Raw genomic sequence first — 26,621 nt, 5'->3', positions numbered from 1 at the left:
CTTCCTTGCATGTGGCTGGGTTCCAAGGGCAAATGTCCCAAGAGAAAAAGAGAGCTAGTCAGAAGTTGTATTTTTTTGATGATCTAGCCTTGGAAGTCACTTAGCACACTCTGTTGGCTGGAGCAGGCATAAGCACCCTTACAGATCTGAGGACAGGAGGGGAATACAGACCCCATTTCTTTGTAGAAGGAGTATCAGTCACTTTGTAAGATGAGCATGTGCAATGGGATACATATATAGGTATGACCTTCTTTGGAAAATACAGTCTGCCCCAAGGACTGAGGGCAGGCACTTCAGCATACTACTTAAGTCTCTCTCTCATTGACATTTTTAGTCAGTGATTTTTTTATGTATGAGTAATCGACCAATTAAAAATCTATTAGTTTGAAGCTATGAAATTTCTGTTTTTGTAGACCAAGAATAGCTAAATATCAGCAGTTTCATAATGTTCATTCTAATATCTGTTTTGTTTTTGTTTTGTTTTTTAAAATAAATTTATTTATTTTATTTATTTTATTTTTGACCTCGTTGGGTCTTCGTTGCGTACGGGCTTTCTCTAGATGCAGCAAGCAGGGGCTACTCTTCATTGCGGTGCATGGGCTTCTCATTGTGGTGGCTTCTCTTGTTGTGGAGCACGGGCTCTAAGGTGCACGGGCTTCAGTAGTTGTGGCGCATGGGCTTTAGAGCGCAGGCTCAGTAGTTGTGGTGCATGGGCTTAGTTGCTTCTCGACGTGGGATCTTCCTGGACTAGGGCTCGAACCCGTGTCCCCTGCAGTGGCAGGCGGATTCTTAACCACTGCACCACAAGGAAAGCCCCTAATATCTGTTATAGTATATTCTAATCCACAGTTCTTCATCTTGTCTACATGAATATCCCAACTAACTTTATTAAATACCTTTATTTAAATTAAAATACTCTCTTTTTAAAATTTGATCTCAAATAGCCTAGTAGTCCTATAAAAATGGGTTTAGTTTGGTATGGGGTGGTTTCAGTGAGCCTGTGTTTCACTTTGAAAACTGGAACATTTGCCCATTTCTAGTATTTCTCTTATTCTATGTGATTAAACATTGTTATTTAGTCTCTGGTTATGTCTTAACATTCTTTAGTACTCTGAAGTATATTTCATAGGTACTGTTCCCTCTAAATATTATAGAGAAAGCAAAACAGGAGGGATTTTACTAAGGAATAAAGTAAGGTCAAGGGAGTTTTAAGGACTGGCTCAGTATCACAAGGTAACTTTTTAGTATGCCACAAGATAGAAATTTAGAGTAGTTTGTGCACTGGGACTTGCCATAGACATGTATAAATAATGGCAAGGTCATGTAAATAGGCCACATCATAGGTTTTGAAACAAAGAAATAAACATTCTGACTCTGGGCCTTATGGGTTTTATGAGAGATATGGATAAGAAGATAATTGTTTAGCTTTTAAAGTAGTTTTATCCTTTGTGCAGTCTAACTTGGGACCAAGTTGGGAATTGGAAGAATCTGCCTGATACTTGAGGTTGACTCGGTAAAAGTATCTCAGTGTTCTCTATAAAATAAAGGGTTGAAGTAAATGATCTCCAAGGTTTTTCTCAGTTTCGTAATTCTCTGATTCTGTATGTCTTTTACCTTAACTGCTAGAACCAGTCACCTCTAAGAGACCCTTCCAGACCCCATCAATGTGACTAGATTACTTGTCTCTGGAGAGTAGTAGTAATGATGATAGGCTACCATTTATTGGAGGCCTGTTGAATACCAGGCATTGTAGTAGGTTCTTTACATAACTAATTTCTAATCTCAGAAATCTTTTCAAGATAGCCATTATTAGGGAGGGTGGGAGGGAGGGAGACGCAAGAGGGAAGAGATATGAGAACATATGTATATGTATAACTGATTCACTTTGTTATAAAGCAGAAACTAACACACCATTGTAAAGCAATTATACTCCAATAAAGATGTTAAAAATAAATAAATAAATAAAAATAAATTTTAAAAAAAAAGATAGCCATTATTAACTTCATTTTCCAAGTGAAGAAATTGAAGCTCAGAACTCCAAATCCCATTGGTAAATGGGATTCACCAGAGAAAGCTGCCTTAAGTTTCTAGACAGTGAGAATAGAGAAAGAGAATAGAATCATGCCAAATATTTGAGAATTTTATTTTGATCGTAATAGATAGCCATTAAATAATTTAAAATAGGGAAATGGCATATTCAGTTTTGAACAGTAACTCAGGCAGCTGTATGTAAGATAAACTAGAAGGAGGTCAGACTGTGGTATAATATGATGGCCTAAGCACCAGCAGCCAAAATAGGGTTGATGAGAAGAGGTTGATATACATACTAAGAATACAGAAGACTCAGGGGAGGAGGCTAATTAGAGAGAGGGGACTACAAGGTTATCCTGCCTAGATGGCTGGATGGGAGTGGTGTTGTTAGCAGAGGTAGAGAATAAGAATAAGAGAGAATAAATTTGGAAGGGACTATGAAGCATATAGCTTTAGACATATTCATTTTAAAGTACTTACAGAATATCTCAGGTGGATGTCTTATAAGCCATTGAAAACTCAGGAAGTTAGAGCCAGAGAGACAGGGGTTTAGATGTCATCAACATGGAGTAGGTGATAGGTGAAGCATATGGTTGTATTTTATTTTTTTATACAATTTGATTTTTTGTTTTTTAATATGAGATTTTATCCCATATACTTACTGTGAAAACCAATGTATTTGGCCATCTTATTCTAGTCTTTCTGTTTTTTACTGCTCCCTTGCTCTTTCCTTTTTGTCTGATTTTGATATATGAACAATGTAGACTATCTTTCCATGCCCCCGTTTGCGCCTCCAAAGGAATTCAGGACTGGCGAAGAGCAGAGACCACTGCCTGTCTTCTGGAGAGTCTAATTTAGACGCTGGGTCTGAATCAAGGAACAGGATTGGGGGCAGAGCAAATATGAATCATGCTGCAGGCAAACTGTTTCCTAAACAAAGTTAAAATATTATAAAAAGGGCTGAAGCTTGCATAGGTTTTTTTTTTTTAAATCCAGCTCCATCTGCCATATAAAATTTATTTCTTTACAAATTTAGACATTAAATTCTGATCATATTAAGTTTCACAGTTTTCACAGTTTCTTCTTTTTTTGTGTCTTTAGAGATATTTTAATGAAGATTGAGGAACTACATTGATACAGAATATCATTTTGTACCAGAAAAATTCAGTCCATTTTTATATTTTCTGTTATTGTTCCTTTTCAGGAGAACTTCTAGATCCATGTGGTCATATCCACCCTGAATCTTCAGTTGTACAACTTGGTTCTAATTTCACAGCAGTTTGTGTGCTAAAGGAAAAATGTATGGATTATTTTCATGTGAATGCTAATTACATTTTCTGGAAAACAAACCATGTTATTGTTCCTTTTGAACAATATACTGTCATAAACAGAACAGCATCTAGTGTCACGTTTACAGATATATCTTTATTAAATATTCAACTCACTTGCAACATTCGTACATTTGGACAGATTGATCAGAATGTTTATGGAATCAGAATAATTTCAGGCCGTAAGTGTTTTACTTTTTTCTTATTTCAGACTTTGTCATTACTGTTGAATTACAACTTTAATGTCTGTTGTCTATTGGTCTTTATGAAATGCAGAAACTGTCAGCTCTGTGAGTTTTGGACATTTTTTTTTTCAATGAGCTTAGAAGTAGAACTGCATTTGCATTACAAATGTACAAAAAACCTAAAGAGTAACACAAGTTTTATATTTTTCCTGAAAGCCAAGTATCTGTCAGTTTTCTGGAAAATTATTTTGACATTAGACACTCCCAAAAAATGTTGAATTGAAATCTGTGACTGTATTCATAGTAAGTTTCAATTTCCCTTAGTTGCTGAGAAAATGCAGTGTAAATCAACTACCTGAAGAAGGTGAATAAATACTGGAGAGAGTCCTTCTTCCGTGTTGAGGCAAATAAGTAAACTTAGTATGATCCAAGAATGGATACCAAATTTGTGGATCACCTAAAACTGTAATTTTGGCATTTGCTTTTCCTCCAGCAGAGTTTGGGAAGGCAATAGGGAGAGAAATATAAATGAATCATTTTTGCTTCTATTTAATTGCCTCTTCCTAACATTCAAATATTATTTTAAAATACATTTAATGGAGAAGTCAGTTGATAATGCTATCCAGCTATAAATGAAAGTTGATTTTGTGTAGAAAATTAATTTGAAACATACCTATTAATGATAATTATGATAGAAAATGTATGTTACTATCTAAAAGATTTGAATTTAAATAGAAAAGAAATTAATTTTTTAGTCACCAGTCTTTCATTATGTCCTTTTTTCTTGGGTTTGTTTTTCTCTATCTAATTTAGGTTGTTTTAAATGTCTAGAGTAGTATATAAATTGCATGTTATTTGTGAATATAAAGCTTTTTGAAAATTGCTAATTTCTCCCTTTTAGTGCCTCCAGAAAAACCTAAAAATTTGAGTTGCATTGTGAATGAAGGAAAGAAAATGATGTGTCAGTGGGATCCTGGAAGGGAAACGCACCTGGAAACAAACTACACTTTAAAATCTGAATGGCAAGTTATTTTAAATTTGTTATGCATTGAATTTATTAAGTTAGCCTTTGGTGCTAGAATTTTTATTTTGTCAAGTAGTAATACTAAATGCAAAGTTTTAAACATTTTATTTAACTTTTTATTTTAGAACATCTGAAACATGAAAGTAGAAAGAATTGTATAAGAAATCCTCATGTGCTCATCGTCCAGCTTCAATAATGATCCGCTCATGACCAGTCTTATTTTATATATACCCCGCCCCAGATCGTTCTAAAGAGAATCTAGACATCATATCGTCATATCCATAAATATTTTAGTACATCTATCTAAAAGATAAGGACACTTTTTTTAAAAACATGACGACATACCCAAATGAAATTGAAAATACTTTCATATTGTCACATTTTTAATCAGTGTTCAGATTTGCCTGGTTGTCTCATAGATATATGTATGTATTTTTACATTTGTTCAAGATGTAAATAATCACCATATATTGCCAATTCATATGGCTTGTCTCTCTTAGCCATAGTTTCCACCTCTCTCTTCTTTCTCTTTGCAATTCAGTTGTTAAAATAATGGTTACACATTATTTAATACATTCCTCTGTCCCTTTATTTCCTAAAACTTGCCATTAGATCTAGACTCTTAATCAGATTTGGGTTTAATTTCTTTTTCTTTTTTATTTCAAAAATAATTCATAGGAGTGATGTGTACTTCCATTAGGAACAACCACGTAATATTTGTTTTTCTTATGCTAAGTTTAAGCAATGGTTTCGGGTATTATAAAATTCCCCGTTAGTTTTTTTTCAAACATAAAGAAAAGTTGAAAGAATTTTACAGTGAACGTTTATACATACTCATTACCTAGATTCTACAATTAACATTTTACCGTATTTGCTTTATTACATACCTGTTTATCTGTGCATCCTTGTCTCCATCTACCAATCTCTTTTTTTAATGCATTTCAAAGTGAGTTACAGACATTTATATACTTCACCCTTAATCATGTCAGCATTTACACCATTAATTAGATTAATTAACTAGATGTTTACAAAAACAGGAACGTTTTTGTTTTTAGGTAAAATTTATGTATCAGTATCTCTTGGGATTTCCCTGGCAGTCCAGCGGTTAGACTCCGCGCTTCCACTGCAGGGGGCGCAGGTTCGATCCCTGGTCGGGGAACTAAGATCCTGCAAGCTGCATGGTGTGGCCAAAAAAGAAAAAAGAAAATTTGTTTTTCTCTCAAGATATACTTACATATCTTAAGTTTATTATTCAGTGAGTTTTGACTAGTGCATATACATCTGTGTAACTTAAACCCCTATCAAGATATAGAACATTACTATTACACCCTCATGCCCCTTCCCAGTCAATCCCAACCACCACCCTATTTCACCACATTCCACAAGGCGACTACTTGTCTCATTTCTTCCCTATAGACTTTTGCCTGTTCCAGAATGTCATATAAATGGAATCATAAAGTATGTGCTCTTTTTGTGAAAGAATTAATGACTCAGCAGAATGTTTTTGAAATTTAACCATGTTGTTTCCCATTAGTTTTTCACTTAAAGGTTTGAGCATTCATCAGTGATCATTATTTATATATGAGGTACAAAATAATGGTATTCTATCCTTTTCTTCTTTTTTTTTTTCACCCGAAATACTTAAAGAAAGCTTTTCTCCATCAACTATTAGTTACCCTGAGGTACAGTTCATATAAGAGAAGCAAAATGGTGTTAATATTTTCCCTTTATTAACCAGTTTTATAAGTTGGTTCCGTACCATCCTCCAAAGGGGTTTTTCTCCTCATTATGGATTCATATTTAAACATATTTGATGTGTTTTAATCCATTACAGTTATTATTCTTCTTAAACTTAAATCGTCCCATCTTTGGTTAGTGGGAACTTTTCAAATTGGCTCATCCTTTTGACACAGCTTCATTAGTCTTTGATAGCTTCCTGATTTCTGAAGTGACATGATGTTCCAGGTTCATCTTAATATCAACCATTTCCTAAGTAGTCATGGTTCCAGTTAGTGTGAAGTACTATTTAGAGACTACAGTCTGGGTGTTGGGAATCTCATTGCTACTGGGTTGTTGTTTCTAGGCTTTTTCAGTGGAAAGAGCTAAGAATGTTTTTCAGATAAAATACATCATGAACTCATACTGGTGTTTCCAATTTAAAATCCAGACTATAGGTTTTTACTTAATTCATCTATCTAACATCTACATCACCTTTCTTCTATGCTGAAAACCTTAGTTCCCAGCAACACCAACATAATTATTCATTTGCTTTATTCCACAGTAAACAAAACAGCTACAGAGTAACAATTCCAATATTAGCACCAACAATGTGATTACTAAAAAGAATTTTAAGATTGTTTTTTCTCTCACTAAGGACATAATTAAGTTACTCTTTTAGAGTTACTTGAAATAGTTCCTTTCTGTATGTTACACCACCAACTCAATACAAGAATTCATGTTTCATTTTGCTTTCGGTTTTTAAGAATTTTCTTCATTGTGTAAAATAATAAATTAACCCACACAAATTTCTAAGACAAGATGTGTTCACAGAGGTCTCTGTTCCCTGTGTCCTTTACCTTATGTCCTCCCTCCCTCCCTCTAGAGCAGGGGTCCCCAACCCCGGGGTCTGTGGCCTGTTAGGAGCCGGGCCGCACAGCAGGAGGTGAGCAGCAGGCAAGCGAGCGAAGCTTCATCTGTATTTACAGCTGCTCCCCTTCACTCGCATTACTGCCTGAGCTCCGCCTCCTGTCAGATGAGCGGCAGAATTAGATTCTCATAGGAGCGCAAATCCTACTGTGAACTGCACATGTGAGGGATCTAGGTTGCGCAAATCCTACTGTGAACTGCACATGTGAGGGATCTAGGTTGCGAGCTCCTTACGAGAATCTAATGCCTGATGATCTGAGGTGGAGCTGAGGCGGTGATGCTAGTGCTGGGGAGTGGCTGCAAATACAGATTATCATTAGCAGAGAGGTTTGCCTGCCCAGAGACCATAATAAATCAGTTGCTTGCAGACTCATATCAAAACCCTGTCAGTGAGTGGCAAGTGAAAATAAGCTCAGGGCTCCAGTTGTATAATTATTTCATTATAAATGTAATAATAATAGAAATAAAGTGCACAATAAATGTAATGTGCTTGAGTCATCCTGAAACCACCACCCCCCCACCCCCGGTTTGTGGAAAAATTGTCTTCCACGAAACTGGTCCCTGGTGCCAGAAAGGTTGGGGACCGCTGCTCTAGAAGTTACCTGTTTTGGTTTGGTTTTGATTTATCCTTCTATTTTAAAAAATATCAAGTATATATATAAATATTCTTAATTGATAATAATTTAAACATATGTGAGTAAATATAGTCACATCACTTGAAATTTTCTGTGGTGATAGAAATCAGAAAGTGGTTGCCAGGGTTTGACTGGAAAGGGATTGAAGGAATTTTCTGGGGTGATAGAAATTCTTATCCCTACCCTATCACCTCCTAGCATACTGTGCTTTGAGAAAGCATACTGTGCTTAAAGAAAGACATTGCTGGTACAGTAAAGATTCTGTTTCAGGAGAGGAAAGAAACAGTACTAATATCACAGGAAGTGAATAATTTTTAGAGAAAGGTCAATGGGGATAGAGCATAACGTTCTAAATGTGATATTTTCGGAGTAAAATTTTGAAAATAATTTTGTGTTTTAAGATATAGATCAAACTCAGTTTTAAAGAAAAACAAGTGAACTTTTAACAAATTTTGTTTTTAGTGTTCAACAGTTTATTCTAAACTTATTGGAATTAACTTTTTTATTCTAAGCTATAATAATCTGGGTCTCATCAAACTCTTTTCAAGTAACCTTTTTCACTCTAATTTTTTCAAATCTATTTTTAATGACTGATTCTACCATTTTTGTATTTAGGGCAACAGAGAAGTTTGATGATTGTAAAGCAAAACGTGACACCCGCACCTCATGCACTGTTGATTATTCTCCTGTGTATTTTGTCAACATTGAAGTCTGGGTAGAAGCAGAGAATGCTCTTGGGAAGGTTACCTCAGATCATATCAATTTTGATCCTGTAGATAAAGGTAGTTGTAAACCTAAATTTGAGAATTTATTAGAATACACAGTGGTTTATAAATTAGTTTTAAGTTTAATTAACGTAGAAATAAGCATTTATTTTATTATCTTAGTGACTTTTACAAATTCACTTTATCAACAACATTAAAAATAATTTGGAAAAAGAAGAATATCCATAATCCAACACACTCACAGCTGTTTTCACTTTGACTATTATCTTCTGGTATTTGTCCAAATATCAAACATTTTATAGCATTGTAATCATAATATACATGTTCCATTTTTATTTTTTTTTTTAATTTCATATATCATAAATACTTAACTATCTTTTAATATCGGAACCTGAAAAGATTAACAAACGTAATAAGCTGACAAGGAAAAAAACTAGAGTTTCTTTAGGAGCCTTTCCTTTCCATTATAATAGTATGGCATAGCATTGCTTTTAGAGAAATTATTTCATTTGGTGAGAATAAAAGAATACTGTGAAATAAAATATAAGGAGTATATTTGACTTTGTATAAGAAGTTATAATCTATTGGATCTATTTTATTCTTCAGTGAAGCCCAATCCACCACATAATTTATCAGTCAGCAACTCAGAGGAACTGTCTAGTATTTTAAAATTGACATGGATCAACTCAAGTATTAAAAGTTTTATAAGACTGAAATATAACATTCAATATAGGACCAGAGATGCCTCAACTTGGAACCAGGTAAATTGAAAGTTACTGTTTATTCAAATAGTCTTTCTTGCAACCCACTAACCTAAAAATCCCAATCATTTTCTGAATGTCTTAAGTTTCTGGTTATGTGAAGTATTTTGCTTGACACCTCTTCTAGACCTGTATCTCAAGCAAGGACCAACAGGAAGACATCCAGATAGAAAATACAGTTTTGCTCAATACAGTAGCTTTTAAGTGAAATATGGAAGTGATGCAGGATGATAGGGAATAGCATTTTTGACAAGAGGTGAAAGGACCACAAATAACAGGAAGTAGATTAAGTAGAGGAGTAAAAATGAAGAGATTATGCAGATAAGGTAGAGCAGGAGTTAGCAAACGACATCTGCTGGCCAAATTCAGCCTGTCATCTGTTTTTGTAAATAAAGTTTTCTTGGAACACAGCCACACACATTTGTTTACATATGGTCTCTGACGGTTTTTGTGCTACATAGAAAGAGTTGAGTAGTTGCAACAGAGACCATCTGGCCCACAGCCTAAAATGTTTACAATCTAGCCCTTTATAGAAAGTTTGCTAACCCATGAGGAAGGGATTGTAAAACCAAAAAGGAAAAGGACAGTGTACCCAAAGATGATGCTATCAGCAAAAGAAGTACTTGGAGCTTTTCAAAAGGCTATCATCATAGCATTGAGCTCCCCATACTATTCTTTGTTGTAACTCCATTTATCACTAACAGAATGGTTTTGCTTTGTTTCTCTGGTTGCAATAATGAGCTTAGAAGGGAATTGAGCCCATGACCTTCCTACTGCTGTCCTGCATTCCACTTATCTAAAGGGCTCAGAATACAATCAGAAAAAGCAACAAACCAAAATGGATTAATGCTTCATGTTGTACATGAGGATTGTACAGAGAGGATACATACCAGAAGTCCTTCAAAATATTTTTTAATATCATAGAATCTTAATTCATTGGTACAAAAAAGACTCGACACCTATTTGGTATTCAATGTTGAAATCTCAGAGTGGTAGAAAAAAACCTGTTATTTATCTGTGTCTTTATTTCCTGAAAACCAAGTTTATCTACAAAGATAGCTTTTGTTTTTCTTAATTGGACTGGATATCTTCCTTTTGCCTATCTAGATCTACACTCTACCCTTCTCCACCCTACTCTTTGTCTTGAGATGCTGACCTGTATGGATTTTATCTATTGGTTCTCTCTAGTTTCCTAGTGAGTTCCTAGCTAATGGGAGGAGGGGTCCTGACAAGAGAGAGGAGAGAGAAAAGTGAGATGAGCATATTTATTTTCCCTGCTTCCTCCCTGGAGCTTTCCTGTCTCAACCTGAGGTCACTGCTCCTCTCAAGTTAACCCTTTGTGTCCCTGTTCTTCCAGTTTCTGGTACCGCCCCTCATCCCTTTGGGTCTAAAGGTGGTAGCACCTAGAATCCCCAGAGTACTGCCTATACTATCTAAGGTTTCCCGACACTCTGCCCATACTTCCTATAGTAAACCCTCCTTGAATTAAATTCTAATTGGAATTTCCATCTTTTTCCTGCTGAGACCCTGAGTGTTATAAGAGCATAGAAGAAAGAAATAAAGAAAAGAGAGGATGAAAGGTTTAGTAATAGATGTTTCTGTATTTCCCAAACCTATTAACTTCTTTACTGATTTTGACTGCTTATTCACTTGCATTTATTTCTCTCCAGAGCTTGAGTCAAATTAGTCTTCTTTCATTAGTTATTAGTCTTATTTCATTAATTAGCTTTTAAAATCTTAGGCAGTTTAGAAGACCTATAATAAATACCTTTGGGTTTTTTTTTTGGTCAATTTGCTTTGTTTTCAGATTCCTCCTGAAGATACAGCATCTACCCGATCTTCATTCACTGTCCAGGACCTTAAACCTTTTACAGAATATGTGTTTAGGATTCGTTGTATGAAGGAAGATGGTAAAGGATTTTGGAGTGACTGGAGTGAAGAAGCGAGTGGGATCACATATGAAGATAGTAAGTAAATAAGTATATGAAGAAAAAAGCATTGGAATTCTGACTATAAATTATGTCTGGTTTTAATAATATAGATCTCATTGCTTCTTATTTTGTGATCATTTTATTCAAACTGATATTTTACACTTTTTAAAGGATATCAAGTATAAAATCTAATATAAATTATTGATAGTACAAATCTTTTTGATACCTAATTAAAGAAAATTATGGAATAGTGTCTTAGATACCATGAGAAAACCATTAACTTAACGGTTTGTAAATGCAGAACATTTTATTAAAGGAGAGGAGTCCAGAAATATCTCTAACTAGAATCATATCCTGAATCGTTAAAAATCACACTATCTAGCAAAATGTGCTTTAGACCCTCACTATCAAAAAGATATTTGTACTATAGTTTTTATTCTTTTTTTTTTTTTTATCAGTACTTAATAAGCCCCTGGAAAAGCATCCTGGCATTTTGGTTGGTTGGTTTATTTTCATTTTCCCTTTCTTTCTCATGATAATACAGTGTATATAGTGTAGAATCCAAAAGGCATAAAAGGATACACAATGTAAAATAAAATTCCTTCCCCAAAGCAGCTAATGTTAATTTCTTCTGTAGCCATCAAGAAATAATCCTATGGCATATAGTTTTTTTGTTGTTTTTTTATTTTTTTTTCGGAACATTTTCCTATCATGGTCACCCTCTTTAGGTGTCAGTGGCAGCATCCATGGCTTTAAAACCTTCCCTACCACCTGTATCCCTTCACTTCCATGGAGCTCTTCCAGAGGTTTCATGAGAGTTACATGAATTGAGAATGTCAAAGTCAGAAAAGTAAAGTACCTTTCTCCACCAAGAATTTTCTCTCATTTTGATAAATGCCAGGAAATAAAGTAATCCTACTATTGCTGGTTTGGGAATCCTCGATCAGATCCCTTTGTCTTGGTCAGGAATTCTTAAACTGATATTCTTAGGGCCTTTAAAAGTACTTGGGTCAGTTTGGGGGAGTTCTTGAACTACTTCAAAATGTTGACAAAATATCGTGGTTAGTACTTGTGTGAATTTTCTGGAGCGATGGTACATAACCTTGTCAAATCAAAGAGATATCTGGTGTCCAAAAAGTTATGAACCATTGGATTATGCTTTTCTTCAAATTAGTGAAAGAAGTTTCTAGGTCCTCTTTATATTAGGAACCATTTCCAGCCCATAAAATTTCCTTTATAACTTCATGTTCTTTATTCTTTCGGGGTGCTGCACTGTACTCATGTATATATCTATTTGAACTCCTGTACCAGCAGCTTTTTCCCCAGCCTTCCTGGTCTGCCTTTCCTCTTTTCTCTGTTTTGTCAACTGTAATTACCTCTTCATGATCAGCACATCACTGCTTAGATTTTATTCAGATCCTTTTTTATTCTGTTGAATACCATATTTTGCAATTATATTGATAAAAATTTTGAATTTTTAAAACCTAATTATCAGCATTTGATGTTTTGTAAAGTGCTTTTTCACATGGTTGGTGATTATTACAACAATCCTGTGAATTCATTTTTATAATATCCCATTACATTGACTCATCCAACATAAAGTAGTAAACTTATACTACATTTAACTCCATTAATTTTGTCTTCTATTCTTAAATGTATGCATTTAGGGGTTTTAAGCATGTATTTAAATATGATTTTTCAGTTTGATTTTTAGCAATAAGAAATAGTGATACATCTTTGGTTATTGCTTAGGATATATTTGTACCTTTAAAATTTTAAGATTACAAAAGAGTTTCAATGTAATCTAAATCATCAAGCTATCACCCTGACTAAAGGAAGACCCAGGCATATCATGCTGGGATGGGAAAAGGCTGGTATAAAGAAAGAGTTAGAGACACCATATGATTGGAGGGCAAGAATATTAAGAACAAAGTAAGAGAATAACTTCTAGGATTTTATTTTATTGTTATAATAAAAAGTTTATGTCATCTCTTTAGGACCATCCAAGGCACCAAGCTTCTGGTATAAGATAGAGCCATCTCATACTCATGGCTGTAGATCTGTACAACTCATATGGAAGGTAAAAAAAATTGCCTATTTATATTCTTTTATCTCATATAAATATATTTTATATGGTGTTATGAGTGGAGCTTAATTTTTGATATCTATTTGATAACTATTTTTAATAAATAGAAACACAAAGCTTTATATATACTATAAAAAAGTCAGGTTCCTAAACTACAGGTGATACCTCATAGATATTTCAGCATAGTTCCGTGAAAGTTCTATGAGAAGAGGGGCCTTGTGTTTTTTTTTTTATAAATTTATTTATTTTTGGCTGCATTGGGTCTTCGTTGCTGTGCACAGGCTTTTCTCTAGTTGCAGTGAGCGGGAGCTACTCTTTGTTGTGGTGCGTGGGCTTTTCATTGCGGTGGCTTCTCTTGTTGCAGAACACAGGCTCCAGGTGCACGGGCTTCAGTAATTGTGGCAGGTGGGCTCAGTAGTTGTGGCGCATGGGCTTAGTTGCTCCACAACATGTGGGATCTTTCCCGGACAAGGGCTCAAACCCGTGTCCCCTGCATTGGCAGGCGGATTCTTAACCACTGCACCACCAGGGAAGTCCTAGCAGCCTTGTTTTTTACCAAACTTTCCTCAGTGCCTCATAGAAAATAATTAATCAATGTTTTGGGTAATCAAAGTATATGCTGGTAATAGGAAATAAAGTTGTTGTGCACTCCATAAATGTTCATGAGTGGATCATACTAAAATAAGGTAGAAAGAAAAATACTCAAGACATAAAATAATTTAGGCCAGCATAGCCACAGTGCAGAATTGTGTAGAGAACGAAAGGCTAACAGAATGGTGCTTTCCCTCGTAGTTGACGTCATGCTTTTTGAAGTCAGTCTTCATTCAGTGTGTAGTAGTTTTACTTCAGTAGTGAGTTCAAAGTAAGGTTGCCAGTCCCTTCCAATTAAATATTTAGAGATTTGACATAATAGCAGAATTTGTGAACATGAAGAAAAACTGATTAACTTTATTCAAGATTTATGAAATACATTTTTAAAATAAATTATTTTATTATAGACATTGCCTCATTTTGAAGCCAATGGAAAAATCTTGGATTATGAAGTGACTCTCACAAGATGGAAATCACGTTTACAAAATTACACAGTTAACGACACAAAACTGACAGTAAACCTCACAAATGATCGCTACATAGCAACTCTGACAGCAAGAAATCTGGTTGGCAAATCAGATGCATCTGTTTTAACTATCCCTGCCTGGGACTTTCAAGGTTTGTGTCCCTGAGATGGAGGCTGACTTATGAATGGGAAAGGGTAGTTAGGTATGGACAGGGCTCCTGTAAAAAAATGTAAGTATTCTAAGACTGTCTCCTCAGTATCAACGGTGATCATATTTTTAGAAGTCGGTCAGCAGCCAAACCTGGTCCATCATTTTGTGGCTTACTTAAACTTTGCAGTAAGCTACTTAATTCATTTAAGCATTTTCTGATTATTTATCTTTTTTTAAATATATTTTTAAGGTTTTAGGAACTTTATATGTATATGACTTAAATATACTGTTTTTCTATAGCTTTATCTGTAGCTTTCAAAGAAGAAAAACATTGCAACTTACGTACACAAAACACTTGAAGAACTTTGGGAAAGGAAGAATTTAAGTTCCAAAATAAGTTGACTCTTTACTTTACGTGTAAATTATAATAAAGTGCTTTTATTCATGTAAATACATGTTAATATTATATGCTACAAAAATGTGATAGCAAGATAGATCACATGGTTATGGAAATGAATGTAAAATACTGGAATATCAAATTTTTAATGTTCATTTGTCATATCAGTATTCAAACTTTGTTTTAAAGCTACTCACCCCATAACGGATCTTAAAGCATTTCCCAAAGATAATGTGCTTTGGGTAGAATGGACTGCTCCAAATGAATCTGTAAACAGATATGTACTTGAGTGGTGTGTGTTATCAGATAAATCGCCCTGTGTCCCAGACTGGCAACAAGAAGACGGTACTGTACATCGCACCTATTTAAGAGGTATACCTGGCTACAAACATTTAAGTTGCTGTCCTTTTTCTAGCTCTTTAGACAGATTTTTCTTTTACATATTCTTTTCTGCTTTGTAGGCTTTGTGGTCCATTGAAAAGATATCCAGTTTATCATAGTTACTAGTTACGTCTTGTGTACTAGATTTGTGACTCTCAGCAAGTCACACTTAACCTCTCTAAACTGCAGGGTCTGTTTATGGACTAAGTGGGGTTAATACTATCTTCTTGTAATAATTCCACTATTGTTTTGATCATCAAAGGAATGTTCACAAAACTGTAAAGTAAGAGAAATACAAGATAATCCAACCTCTGTTGCTAATAGTATCTCTGTACCTGATTCAATTCCCTCATTCTTTAATGAGAAAATATTTTCCCTGAGCATCTAGATGGCTTGTTAACTTCTTATAGCTGTTGAAGAAGCGAAGCAGAACTAGAACTTAGATTTCCTTGTCTTTTAAACTGCAAGTACTAATGAAGGACAGAAAGTAATGTATTATAGAGCTCCAAAATGGGTTGCTTTCATTGTAAGATACTACTTATCAAGTGATACAACAACTTTAAAGAGAAAACAGAGCATTCAGTTTGTATGTGTGTAAAGAAGGATAACCATTAGAATTCAGCTACAAATAATATGATTAATCAGAGAAAACATGTTAACAAAGATATACCATATATCTTTATATATAGCCATAAGGTTAATGAGCTTTATTCATAACATAGGCTGTTTGGCCCTCATTAACCTATTATTTAATATATAGTTTTACTAATCCTGGTTGTCTAGTTTATCAACCTTATCCAAATAAAAGCAAGGTGGAGCTAGAGAGGAGATAGATTGATAATAACTGGACAACAGGAACTTTTACTATAGCATACCGTAGGCTCTGGAGACCTTCACGTTATGCAGGTATCCCCACATAGCTCAGTAGGCCTGATAAAACATCACTGTATTACAGCAGAATATACAAAGATTATCTTCTTGATAATATTGAATCATCAAGAAAATTACTCTCTTTAAGAAATCAAAAAAGCATATGTCACTTCATGCATAATAGTTAAGGAAATGTAATTCTTGTTGAAAGTATAAACTTCAGTATAACAAAAAGAAATTTTTTGCTATTGCATGCTGAAGGGATAGATAGATTGCTTTGTTAATTTGGAGAGAGTATAAATAAAGGAAACATTTAAGATAATTTTTTCTTTTAAAATGATGTTACTTTCTGGGAGAAATAACACTAATTCTTGTTTTCCCAGTCACCTGACAAACCACAGCCATTAGCGCTTTCCCTAGCTCTGATTAGTGACATCTTGCACTTAGGCAGTTCTCAGAGAAGTAGGTAAAATGTACAAAAACTGCCAAACTCTAAGGAAGACCCAGGATAATTTGAGATCAGTGTTTTATAAATCCTGAATATAAATGCAATCATTACTTTTATTGACAGTATAAATATTTTTTATTCACTGTATTGGCAATAAAAGTAACCTTTTATTTTCAAACAGTTTTATTCTGTTAAGCTTGAATCCAGTACACAAAAGGCAATGCTTACTTTAAAAAAAGGAAAGTTCAGTGGTAATAATTTCATAATGTATGCAGACGTCAAATTATTATTTAGTATACCTGAAATATGTTGTACATCAACAGTATTTCAATTTTAAAAAATGAATGAAAATAAAAGAAAGTTCAGTGGTCGTGAAATTATAATGTAAAAGTAAGTAATGGAATTAATTAGGTTTTTTTCACTATACGGAAAAAAATGCTTAATCCACTATTCTTACTTCAGGAAACCTAGCAGAGAGCAAATGTTATTTGATAACAGTCACTCCAGTGTATGCTGATGGACCAGGAACCCCCGAGTCTATAAAGGCATACCTTAAACAAGCTCGTAAGTCCAGACCTACTTTCTTTGAAAAATGTTGAGTTTTTTAACTAACAAAGACATTTTATCCCTTTTAAATAAGGATATGTCTTATTATGTTCAAATAATTTCATGATAATGAAATTTTACGAAGTCTTAATGATTTACTAAATTCTAATGATTTTCAGTTGGTAAATACCCTATTCTGTTTCAGCACCTTCCAAAGGACCTACTGTCCGGACAAAAAAAGTGGGGAAAAATGAAGCTGTCTTAGAGTGGGACCAACTTCCTGTTGATGTGCAGAACGGATTTATCAGAAATTATACTATATTTTATAGAACCATCATTGGAAATGAAACTGGTAATAAAACTATATCAGCTATTAAGAATCAGGTGTTTTTTCTTAAGCTTTTAAATACTAATTTGTCTCACCTTATTGTGTTATACATCTTAGTATAGCATATTATCTTCAGAAAAGAGATACCTGAGAATATGCTTTATGGTTGCTTTCATGGTCCTATTAAAGAAACATTGTTTTCTAGTAAAATATGTTTTAATACATTCACAATGTCAAATATAGGCCAAACCAAGCAGGAGTAGTTGAATAAAGCACACTTATTGATTTCTTCCAGCTGTGAATGTGGATTCTTCCCACACAGAATATACACTGTCCTCTTTGACTAGTGACACTTTGTATATGGTACGAATGGCAGCATATACAGACGAAGGTGGAAAGGATGGTCCAGAATTCACTTTTACTACACCAAAGTTTGGTAAGAAATAGTGATGTTTGATCTTTCTTTTTTTTTCTTTTTAAAATTTAATCAGACTAAAAATGGGCTTAATTTATATGCTAAAATTTTGTTTAAAGTGCATCTTTGGATTCATATAAATGAAGTGTTCATAAATTATGATTTTTATATTGTTGTTTATCTGGTTTTGGTTATGTCTTTAAACTACAGAAAATTTTTTCCTTACTTTTTTGTTGTTTCTTTAATTGTCTCTGACTGATTTCACTTGTACTCTGTAAATCCCAAAAGAATTTGTATATCTTTCTAAATGGGGTCACTTTTTCACTGGCAAAAGTTGGATGTGGTCTTTCTTCTCTTGTTCTTCCTCTTATGGGCAGGTTGCTATAAAGACTAGTCCACCCTTGCGGTCTCATTTCCATACCTCCAGCTCAGTCTTTATTTAACCTGCTGAAACCAGGCTTCCAACCCACCACTCCACTGAAACCTCTCTAGTGTCACTCATAGAAGACCCCTTAGTTGTCCTATCCAATGCATGCTTTGTAGTCATCTTTTTTTTCCTGCGCTTCCCAGCATATGACCCTGTTGGCCTGTTCATCCTTGAAACTGTCCCTTCCCTTTGTTTGTTTTTCTAATAGCACTCTCCTGAGTCTCCTCCCTGTCTGGTACTTTCTTCTTGGTCTCCTTTTCTGCTCTTTTAAATGTTTTATATTCTCCAGAGCTCTGTTCTTGGCACTGTTTTCTTATTTGCCTATTCAGATTCCCTGCCTATGACTTCAGCCATCCTCTCTTCCCTTCCCAAATACATTTTTCTTTCTTTGTTCCATGCCACAACTCTTTGCCAAAGCCAGAAATTTAGGTGCAATTGTAGTAAGTTTCTTCATATCTTTTTCACTTACATAAACCAAGTATCAAGTCCAGTAGATCGTGCCTTCTAATGACTGCTTGTGCATGTGCTTTCATAATCTCTTTCTTTGACCCTAAACTTCTCATCATTTTCCCCACCTTTTTGTCTTTTCCCAGTACGTGGCCCTGTACCTTTTCTTGTTTTGGCTATTCCTGTAGCCTCCCTAAAGCAGACTTAAACTGCATTCTTTCCTGTATCTACTACATTTTGAATCATTATAGAAATTACCTTATTTTATTGTAATTGTATTTGTAACACCCACACCCAAGCACCAAGACAGTGAATGATAAATAATAAGCTATTTATCATATAAATAAATAAATCATTCAACCATATTCCTCATTGGTTGAATGATTGCTGAGTGAGCAAATAAGTAGATAAGTGACTACATAAGATAGATATTAAAAGATCCTGAGCTTTGCTGTGATGGCCAATAATGAATATAGTCTATGGGATAAGATTTGTGGTGACATGTTTGTAGAATATATATGTAACAAATACAGGTTTCCCCCGCCATCCAAAAGTAGAGCATTCCTATGAAACCTTTCATAAGCCAAAGTGGTGTAGAGCAAAGAGTATTCCCCACTTTTGGAAAGTTCACATTATTGCCACTTCACTTTCACGAAAGACCTATGTTAGTACACTAACAAGCTTTTTTCATAAATTTATTTCTGTTAGCAAAAACAGACATTAATGTAATTTATGAAAAAAGCTTGTTAGTATACTGATGTAGGTCTTTCCTGAAAGTGAAGTGACATAATGTGAACTTTCCAAAAGTGGGGGGATACCTGTAATATTTGAAATAAAACTTTGTGCCATGATCTTTAAAAAATAGTAATAAACTTTAAAAATATTATCCTGATTATAAAAGTAGTGTTCATTATAAGGAATTTAGACTATACAGTAAAATACAAAGAGGAAGAAAAATCACTCCTGATCCCTCATCCAAAATAATCTCAACATATTTATATATCCTTCTAGTCTTTTCTATGCATACATTTTTTTCCAAAAACAAAATCATACTTATTAGTATTACTTCATCATCTGCTTTTTCCTCTGACCTATCTATTGTTTTATGGATTCATTATGGCTACTTCACATGGCATGGAATTTGCTCCCAAGGACCATATAGCTTAGTTGAAGAAATATGGTACAAGTAAACAAAACAGAGAGACATTTGAGCCATGTAGATAGTAAATAGAGCAGGAATTTAAAGATATCTGTAGTGGGGAGTTTTACCCTCAAAGATTTTGTGGGAAGACAGTACTTGAGCCTTGAAGTTGAGATGTGGACAGATAGGAAGAAGAAGGCATCTTAGTTCAGCATGAGCAAAGGCCCAAGGCATGAAATCTTAGTTCAGCATGAGCAAAGGCCCAAGGCATAAAATCTTAGTTCAGCATGAGCAAAGGCCCAAGGCATGAAAACATAGTAAGCAGAAGTTCAGCACCAATAAAGGAGAGGATCTGCCTGAATTTGATTTGGCATATGTATGAGAACCTTAGCATTCAGGAATTAATATTTTCCAACCTATAGTTTATACCTGAGCCTTTATCTGATTTCTTGGTTCCTATCATGCTTTGTAGGAGGTAAAGTTACTTACAAAGGGATACGTGTGGTGGAAAGATAAGACTAAGTGAATACTGTATGACTGTAGTACTACTTTCATACATTTTTCCTGTAAAAGACTAGTTACAGGGGGCTGGAGGAGTTAACCAGAAACAACCATAGGTAAATCATTAAAAAAATATCTAATATAAATTGTCCCAATTAGTGATTCATTTGATTAATAAGTCCTCTTTTATTTTATTTTTTTATAGATCTTTATTGCAGTATAATTGCTTCACAATACTGTGTTAGTTTCTGTTGCACAACAAAGCGAATCAGCCACATGCATATACATGTCCCCATATCCCCTCCCTCTTGAGCCTCCCTCCCATCCTCCCTATCCCACCCCTCTAGGTCATCGCAAAGCACTGAGCTGATCTCCCTGTGCTATGCGGCTGCTTCCCACCAGCCAACTATTTTACATTTGGTAGTGTATATATGTCGATGCTACTCTCACTTCGCCCCAGCTTCGCCCTCCCACCCCATGTCCTCAAGTCCATTTTCTATGTCTACTTCTTTATTCCTGCCCTGCAACTAGGTTCACCAGTACCTTTTAATTTTTTTTAAAGATCCCATATATATGCATTGGCATACGGTATTTGTTTTCTTTTCTGACTTACTTCACTCTGTATGACAGACTCTAGGTCCATCCACCTCACTACAAATAACTCAGTTTCATTTCTTTTATGGCTGAGTAATACTCCATTGTATATACATGCCACATCTTCTTTATCCATTCATCTGTCAGTGGACATTTAGTTTGGTTCCATGTCCTGGCTATTGTAAATAGTGCTGCAGTGAACATTGTGGTACATGTCTCTTTTTGAATTACAGTTTTCTCAGGGTATATGCCCAGTAGTGGGATTGCTGGGTCATATGGTAGTTCTATTTTTAGTTTTTTAAGGAACCTCCATACTGTTTTCCATAGTGGTTGTATCAATTTACATTCCCACCAACAGTTCAGGAGGGTTCCCTTTTCACCACACCCTTTCCAGCATTTACTGTTTCTAGATTTTTGATAATGGCCATTCTGACCGGCGTGAGGTGATACCTCATTGCAGTTTTGATTGCAGATAGGGATTCATGTGGTATTTAGGGATCTCAGGCTTGCTGCTTTTTAGATGATATTATGCCTACTTCTGCCACTCCTTGTGCCTGTTAAGATTCTCCTAAAATTCTTAGCCCTATGTCAGATTTATCATCTTTTTGAAAATAGTAAATAACTATTAAAAATTTTGCCTGAATTGTATATTTTTATTTCTTATAGAAGATTACATTTATAGTTCAATTATTGAGATTGTTTAAAGCTTTCCCAGGGACTTCCCTGGTGGCGCAGTGGTTAAGAATCCGCCTGCCAATGCAGGGGACACGGGTTCGATCCCTGGTCCAGGAAGATCCCACATGCCGCGGAGCAACAAAGCCCGTGCGCCACAACTACTGAGCCTGCGCTCTAGAGCCCGCGTGCCTAGAGCCCGTGCTCTGCAACAGGAGAAGCCACCACAGTGAGAAGCCTGCGCACTGCAACAAAGAGCAGCCCCTGCTCACCGCAACTAGAGAAAGCCAGCACGCAGCAACAAAGACCCATCGCAGCCAAAAATTAATTAATTAATTAATTTTAAAAAAGAAAAGGCTTTTCCAATTCTACCCAGTAGTAGTTCTAGAACTCAAAGATAAGCTTTTGCTGAGATTCTGCTGAGTGCAGACCATAAATGTAATAAATAGGTTTGAAAGCTCTTACCAGGTAGATAGATTATCTATCCAGTAAACTGAACTAATCAGTTTATTCCACCAGCCAACATACATTTTATGCATACTATGTGGTCAGGTTACTGTGTAAGGTGTACGTAGCTAGGATATGATTTACCAAGGGGGAAGGGAGGGGGGAGAGAAACACCTTTAAGTTTGAAAAGGTTGTCAAAAAATATTAGGATGGTATTTCATCTTTTCAACAGTAATCTGTTTGGGAAGTTGCATTATTTCTCTTTCGCATATGTGTCAACAGTTATTTTCTTTCTTTCCCCTTTCTGTTTTTTTAGCTCAAGGAGAAATTGAAGCTATTGTTGTACCTGTTTGCTTAGCATTCCTATTGACAACCCTTTTGGGAGTATTATTCTGCTTTAATAAGCGAGACCTGTAAGTACCTGTATTCATATTTTTGCATTTTCCCCCACCTTTATTGATCTATAATTTACATGCAATGAAATTCATCCATCTTAAGTATACAGTTTAATGAATTTTTGTAACTGTATATAGATGTATAACTACCACCACACTCAAGATAGAGAACATTTCCATCACTCTAAAAAGTTTCTTCATTCTGTTTTGTACTCTGTCCTCTCCCTCAGCCCCTGGCCCCAGCAATCACTGATCTGCTTTCTCTGGTTGCAGTTTTACCTTTTCTAGGATTTCACATATATGGAATCAAACATGTAATTTTTGTGTTTGATGTCTTTCACTTGACATATTTTTGAGATTCATCCATGTTGTTGCATATACTAATATTTTTCTTGTTATTGCTTAATAGTATTCTATAGTATAGAGATATTGAAATTTGTTTACCCGTACATCTATGATGAAAGTTTATGTTGTTTCTTTGATTTGTGGCTATTACGAATAGCTATAATATGTATGTGTTGCTATGAACATTCACATACAGATCTTTGTGTGACGATATATTATCATTTATCTTGAGTAAATACTTAGTAGTGGGATTGCTGGGTCATATGGTAAGTGCATATTTAACTTTATAAGAAGCTGTCAAACTGTTTTCTAAAGTGTTTGTACCATCTTGTATTCCCACGAGCAATGTGAGAGTTCCATTTGTTCCATATCATCCCCAATTCTTGGTACTGACAAGGTTTTTAATTTTAGCTATTCTTTCTCATGGGTTTGTAGTGCTATCTCATTGTGGTTGTAATTTCTGTTTCCCTGATAACTAGTAATAGATCTTTTCATGTGCTACCTATACATCTTCTTTTGTGGTATGTCTTTGAAATCTTTTGCCCATTTTTAAATTGGGTGATTTGTCTTGTTAATATTGAGGTTTAAGAGTTCTTTATATATCTGGTTACAAACTTTTTGTCAAATATATGTTTTGCAAATTCTGAACTGTGGCTTGCCTTTTTATTCTCTTAACTGTGACTTTAGAAAAGCAAAAGTTTAATTTTGATCAAGTCCATTTTATCAGGGTTTTTTTTTTTAATGGTTCTTGCTTTTTATGTCCTGTTTAAGAAATCTTTGCCTAACCTAATGTCACAAATATGTTCTCCTATATTTTCCTCTAGAAGTTTAATCATTTTAGCTCTGTGCTGTGATCTATTTAGAATAAATTTTTGTGCATGTTGTGAAGTCAGGGTCAAAGTTTTTTCCCATAGATATCTAGTCATTCCCAGCATCATTTATTGATAAGGCTGTCTTTTCCTATTGAATTATCTTGAACCTTTGCCAAAATCAATTATCCATATAAGTCTGGATCTATTTGTGGACTCTCAATCCTGTTCCATTGTTCTATATGTCTGTTCATCCTGATAATACGTGGTCTTGATTTATTATAGCTCTATAGTAAGTTTTGAGACCAGGTGGTAGAATTCCTCCAATATTTTTTTTCAAAATTATTTTTGCTAGGTTCTTTGCCTTTTCATATAAATTTTAATATCAGCTTATAAATTTCCTTTAAAAATCTGTTAGAATTTTTATTGGAATTTTATTGAATCTGTCCATCAGTTTAGGGTAAAATGCAATCTGAACATGAGTTCACATGTTCATGAGTCAAATAAATCTTTCAGTACGTGAACGTGGTATATCTCTATACTTATCTTGGTTCCTTTTGCAATGTTTTGTAGTTTTCAGGCCTTGCACATCTCATGTTAAATTTATTCCTTCCTGTTTTTTTTGTGTGTGCTATTATAAATAGAATTTAAAATTTTTTATTTTCTAATTGTTCATTGCTAGTATATTGAAAAGTACAGTTGATCTTGTAAATGTATTGGTCTTGTATACTGAGATCTTCATAAATTAATTTAGTCACTTTTTGGATTTTCTACATGCACAGTCATGCTGCCTGCAAGTAAAGATTCCATTCTTTATACTTTTAGTTCTTTTCATTATTGTACTGGCTAAGACCTTCAGTACTATGTTGAATAGAAGTGGTAAGAGCCAACATCTTTCCATCATTCCTGATCTTAGGCGAAAAAGTGTTCAGTCTTACACCATTGCATGTTATGTTAGGTGTAAGTTGAGGAAGTTCTTATATTTGTTTTGCTAAGAGTTTTTGTCATGAATGGGTATTGAATTTTGTCAATCGCTTTTTCTGCATCTGTTGAGATGAGCTTATGATTTTTCTCCTTTCATAAATATGGTGAATTTTATTCATTGATTTTCAGGTGTTACACCTTGCATTCCTTGGATTTTGCTAGATTCGGTGTGTTAATAATTTTTGCATTTTTATGTTCATGAGTGATATTGGTTTGTCCTTTTTGTGGTGTCATTGTGTAGTTTTGGATTCGGGGTAATACTAATTATCTCATAAAATGAATGGCCTCAGGACATATTACCTCTTATTTTCTGGGAGAGTGTGTAGGGTTGGTATTATTTCCTCTTTAAATGTTTGATAGAATTCACAAATGAAGCCATCTGGGCCTGCTATTTTCTTTGTGGGGAGGTTTTTAATTAAAAATTGAATTTCTTACAGGTATAGGCTATTGAAGTTTTCTTTTTCAATCTGTTTTGGTAATTGGTGTCTTTCAAGGGATTCATCCATTTTTTTTTTTTTGGTTGGTCAGTTCATTTAGGTTGTTAACTTTATTGCTTTTTATATTATGTCCAGATTTCATAGTTGTTCCTGCAGGACAGTCTGTTAGGATCTTATTACTCATCTTTATTTGAACTTATTCTCAAGATGACTCATTTCCTGTGTACCTGTGTACACTATGGACCTCTAATGTTGGGCTAGGGACTGTATTAAGGTAAAGATATTTAAATAGGTTTTTGATGATGGGGGATATCCTGAATTCATTGTTAGCCTTTTCTTCCTTGTGAAAAATCAAATTTATTTTATCTTGTACCAATGTGAAAATTGAACATTTTTGGGTTTTTGTTTTGGGGAGAGAAGGTATACCACAATTTTTTGTGACCCTGGCTAAAGTTTTTAAGTGTTGTTGTTGTTGTTAATTTATTTTATTTATTTTTGGCTGCGTTGGGTCTTCGTTGCTGCGCGCAGGCTTTCTCTAGTTGCGAGCAGGGGCTACTCTTCATTGCAATGCATGGGCTTCTCATTGCGGTGGCTTCTCTTGTTGTGGAGCACGGGCTCTAGGCGCACGGACTTCACTAGTTGTGGCTCATGGGCTCTAGAGCACAGGCTCTGTAGTTGTGGCACACCGGCTTAGTTGCTCCGTGGCATGTGGGATCTTCTCAGACCAGGGCTCGAACCCATGTCCCCTGCATTGGCAGGCAGATTCATAACCGCTGTGCCACCAGGGAAGCCCTTTAAGTGGTTTTTATTGCAGAATTTAATTTCAGAGATTTTTAAAAATTGAATACTGATTACCAGCTTTAGTCTTATAAACAAACAAACACTTTTTCTTTAAGGATAAAGATTAAGATCCTTATGCATTTTTAACAGTATTTCTATTGGTTACAAGAAAAATAACGTTTTTGTTAGCTTTGGGATACAGCAGGTATTTTTTGTTTATTTAATTGGATTGGTTTGATTCTTAAGATTCTTGGATGATAATGTTTAGAAATAGGGACTATTCATTGTTTATTACATGTGGGTCTACATATGAGATATTTCTTTTCTCTCCAGAATTAAAAAACACATCTGGCCTAATGTTCCAGATCCTTCAAAGAGTCATATTGCCCAGTGGTCACCTCACACACCTCCAAGGGTAAGATGAAATATTTCTGACTGACTTAATTGTAATACACAAGCATATTAGGATATGTTATAGAGTTCAAGCAAAAGATAATACTGAATCGAAAAGTAGATGAAAATAGTACATAAATGAGAATTTTAGTCAAAATTTAAAATAATACTTATGTATTCTAGGAGTTTATTATCACCATAGCATGTTTGTCCTTATATTCCTAATTCTATTTAGTATACATTAAAAATATTTGATTGAACTTGTAAGTTGAAAACCTACTATGTTTTAATGCTGCTATGTGAT

At 34.7% G+C, this 26,621-nt stretch overlaps 1 protein-coding gene and 1 long non-coding RNA gene across 4 annotated transcripts in view; both read left to right on the top strand.

Moving 5' to 3' along the window:
- Positions 1-26,621, top strand: part of LOC309624477 — a 249,491-nt gene that overhangs the window by 73,958 nt on the left and 148,912 nt on the right. The window lies entirely within an intron of this gene.
- The window catches only part of IL6ST (interleukin 6 cytokine family signal transducer), a 49,029-nt gene that overhangs the window by 16,853 nt on the left and 5,555 nt on the right, over positions 1-26,621 (top strand). For all 3 annotated transcript variants that reach the window (XM_082382232.1, XM_082382233.1, XM_082382234.1), the window contains 13 exons: positions 3,236-3,541; positions 4,446-4,566; positions 8,465-8,631; positions 9,181-9,335; positions 11,143-11,302; positions 13,264-13,346; positions 14,351-14,561; positions 15,147-15,329; positions 17,119-17,220; positions 17,408-17,554; positions 17,826-17,966; positions 22,491-22,587; positions 26,258-26,339. In XM_082382232.1, the coding sequence (XP_082238358.1) occupies positions 3,236-3,541; positions 4,446-4,566; positions 8,465-8,631; positions 9,181-9,335; positions 11,143-11,302; positions 13,264-13,346; positions 14,351-14,561; positions 15,147-15,329; positions 17,119-17,220; positions 17,408-17,554; positions 17,826-17,966; positions 22,491-22,587; positions 26,258-26,339 (1,955 nt within the window). The remainder of the gene's footprint in view (positions 1-3,235; positions 3,542-4,445; positions 4,567-8,464; positions 8,632-9,180; positions 9,336-11,142; positions 11,303-13,263; positions 13,347-14,350; positions 14,562-15,146; positions 15,330-17,118; positions 17,221-17,407; positions 17,555-17,825; positions 17,967-22,490; positions 22,588-26,257; positions 26,340-26,621) is intronic.

Source organism: Balaenoptera borealis (genome assembly GCF_965194805.1).
Source record: "Balaenoptera borealis genome assembly, chromosome: 2".
In the NCBI taxonomy this organism is placed as follows: domain Eukaryota; kingdom Metazoa; phylum Chordata; class Mammalia; order Artiodactyla; family Balaenopteridae; genus Balaenoptera; species Balaenoptera borealis.
The sequence above is the reverse complement of the archived record's forward strand: the minus strand, read 5'-3'. Positions and strand labels throughout refer to the sequence as shown.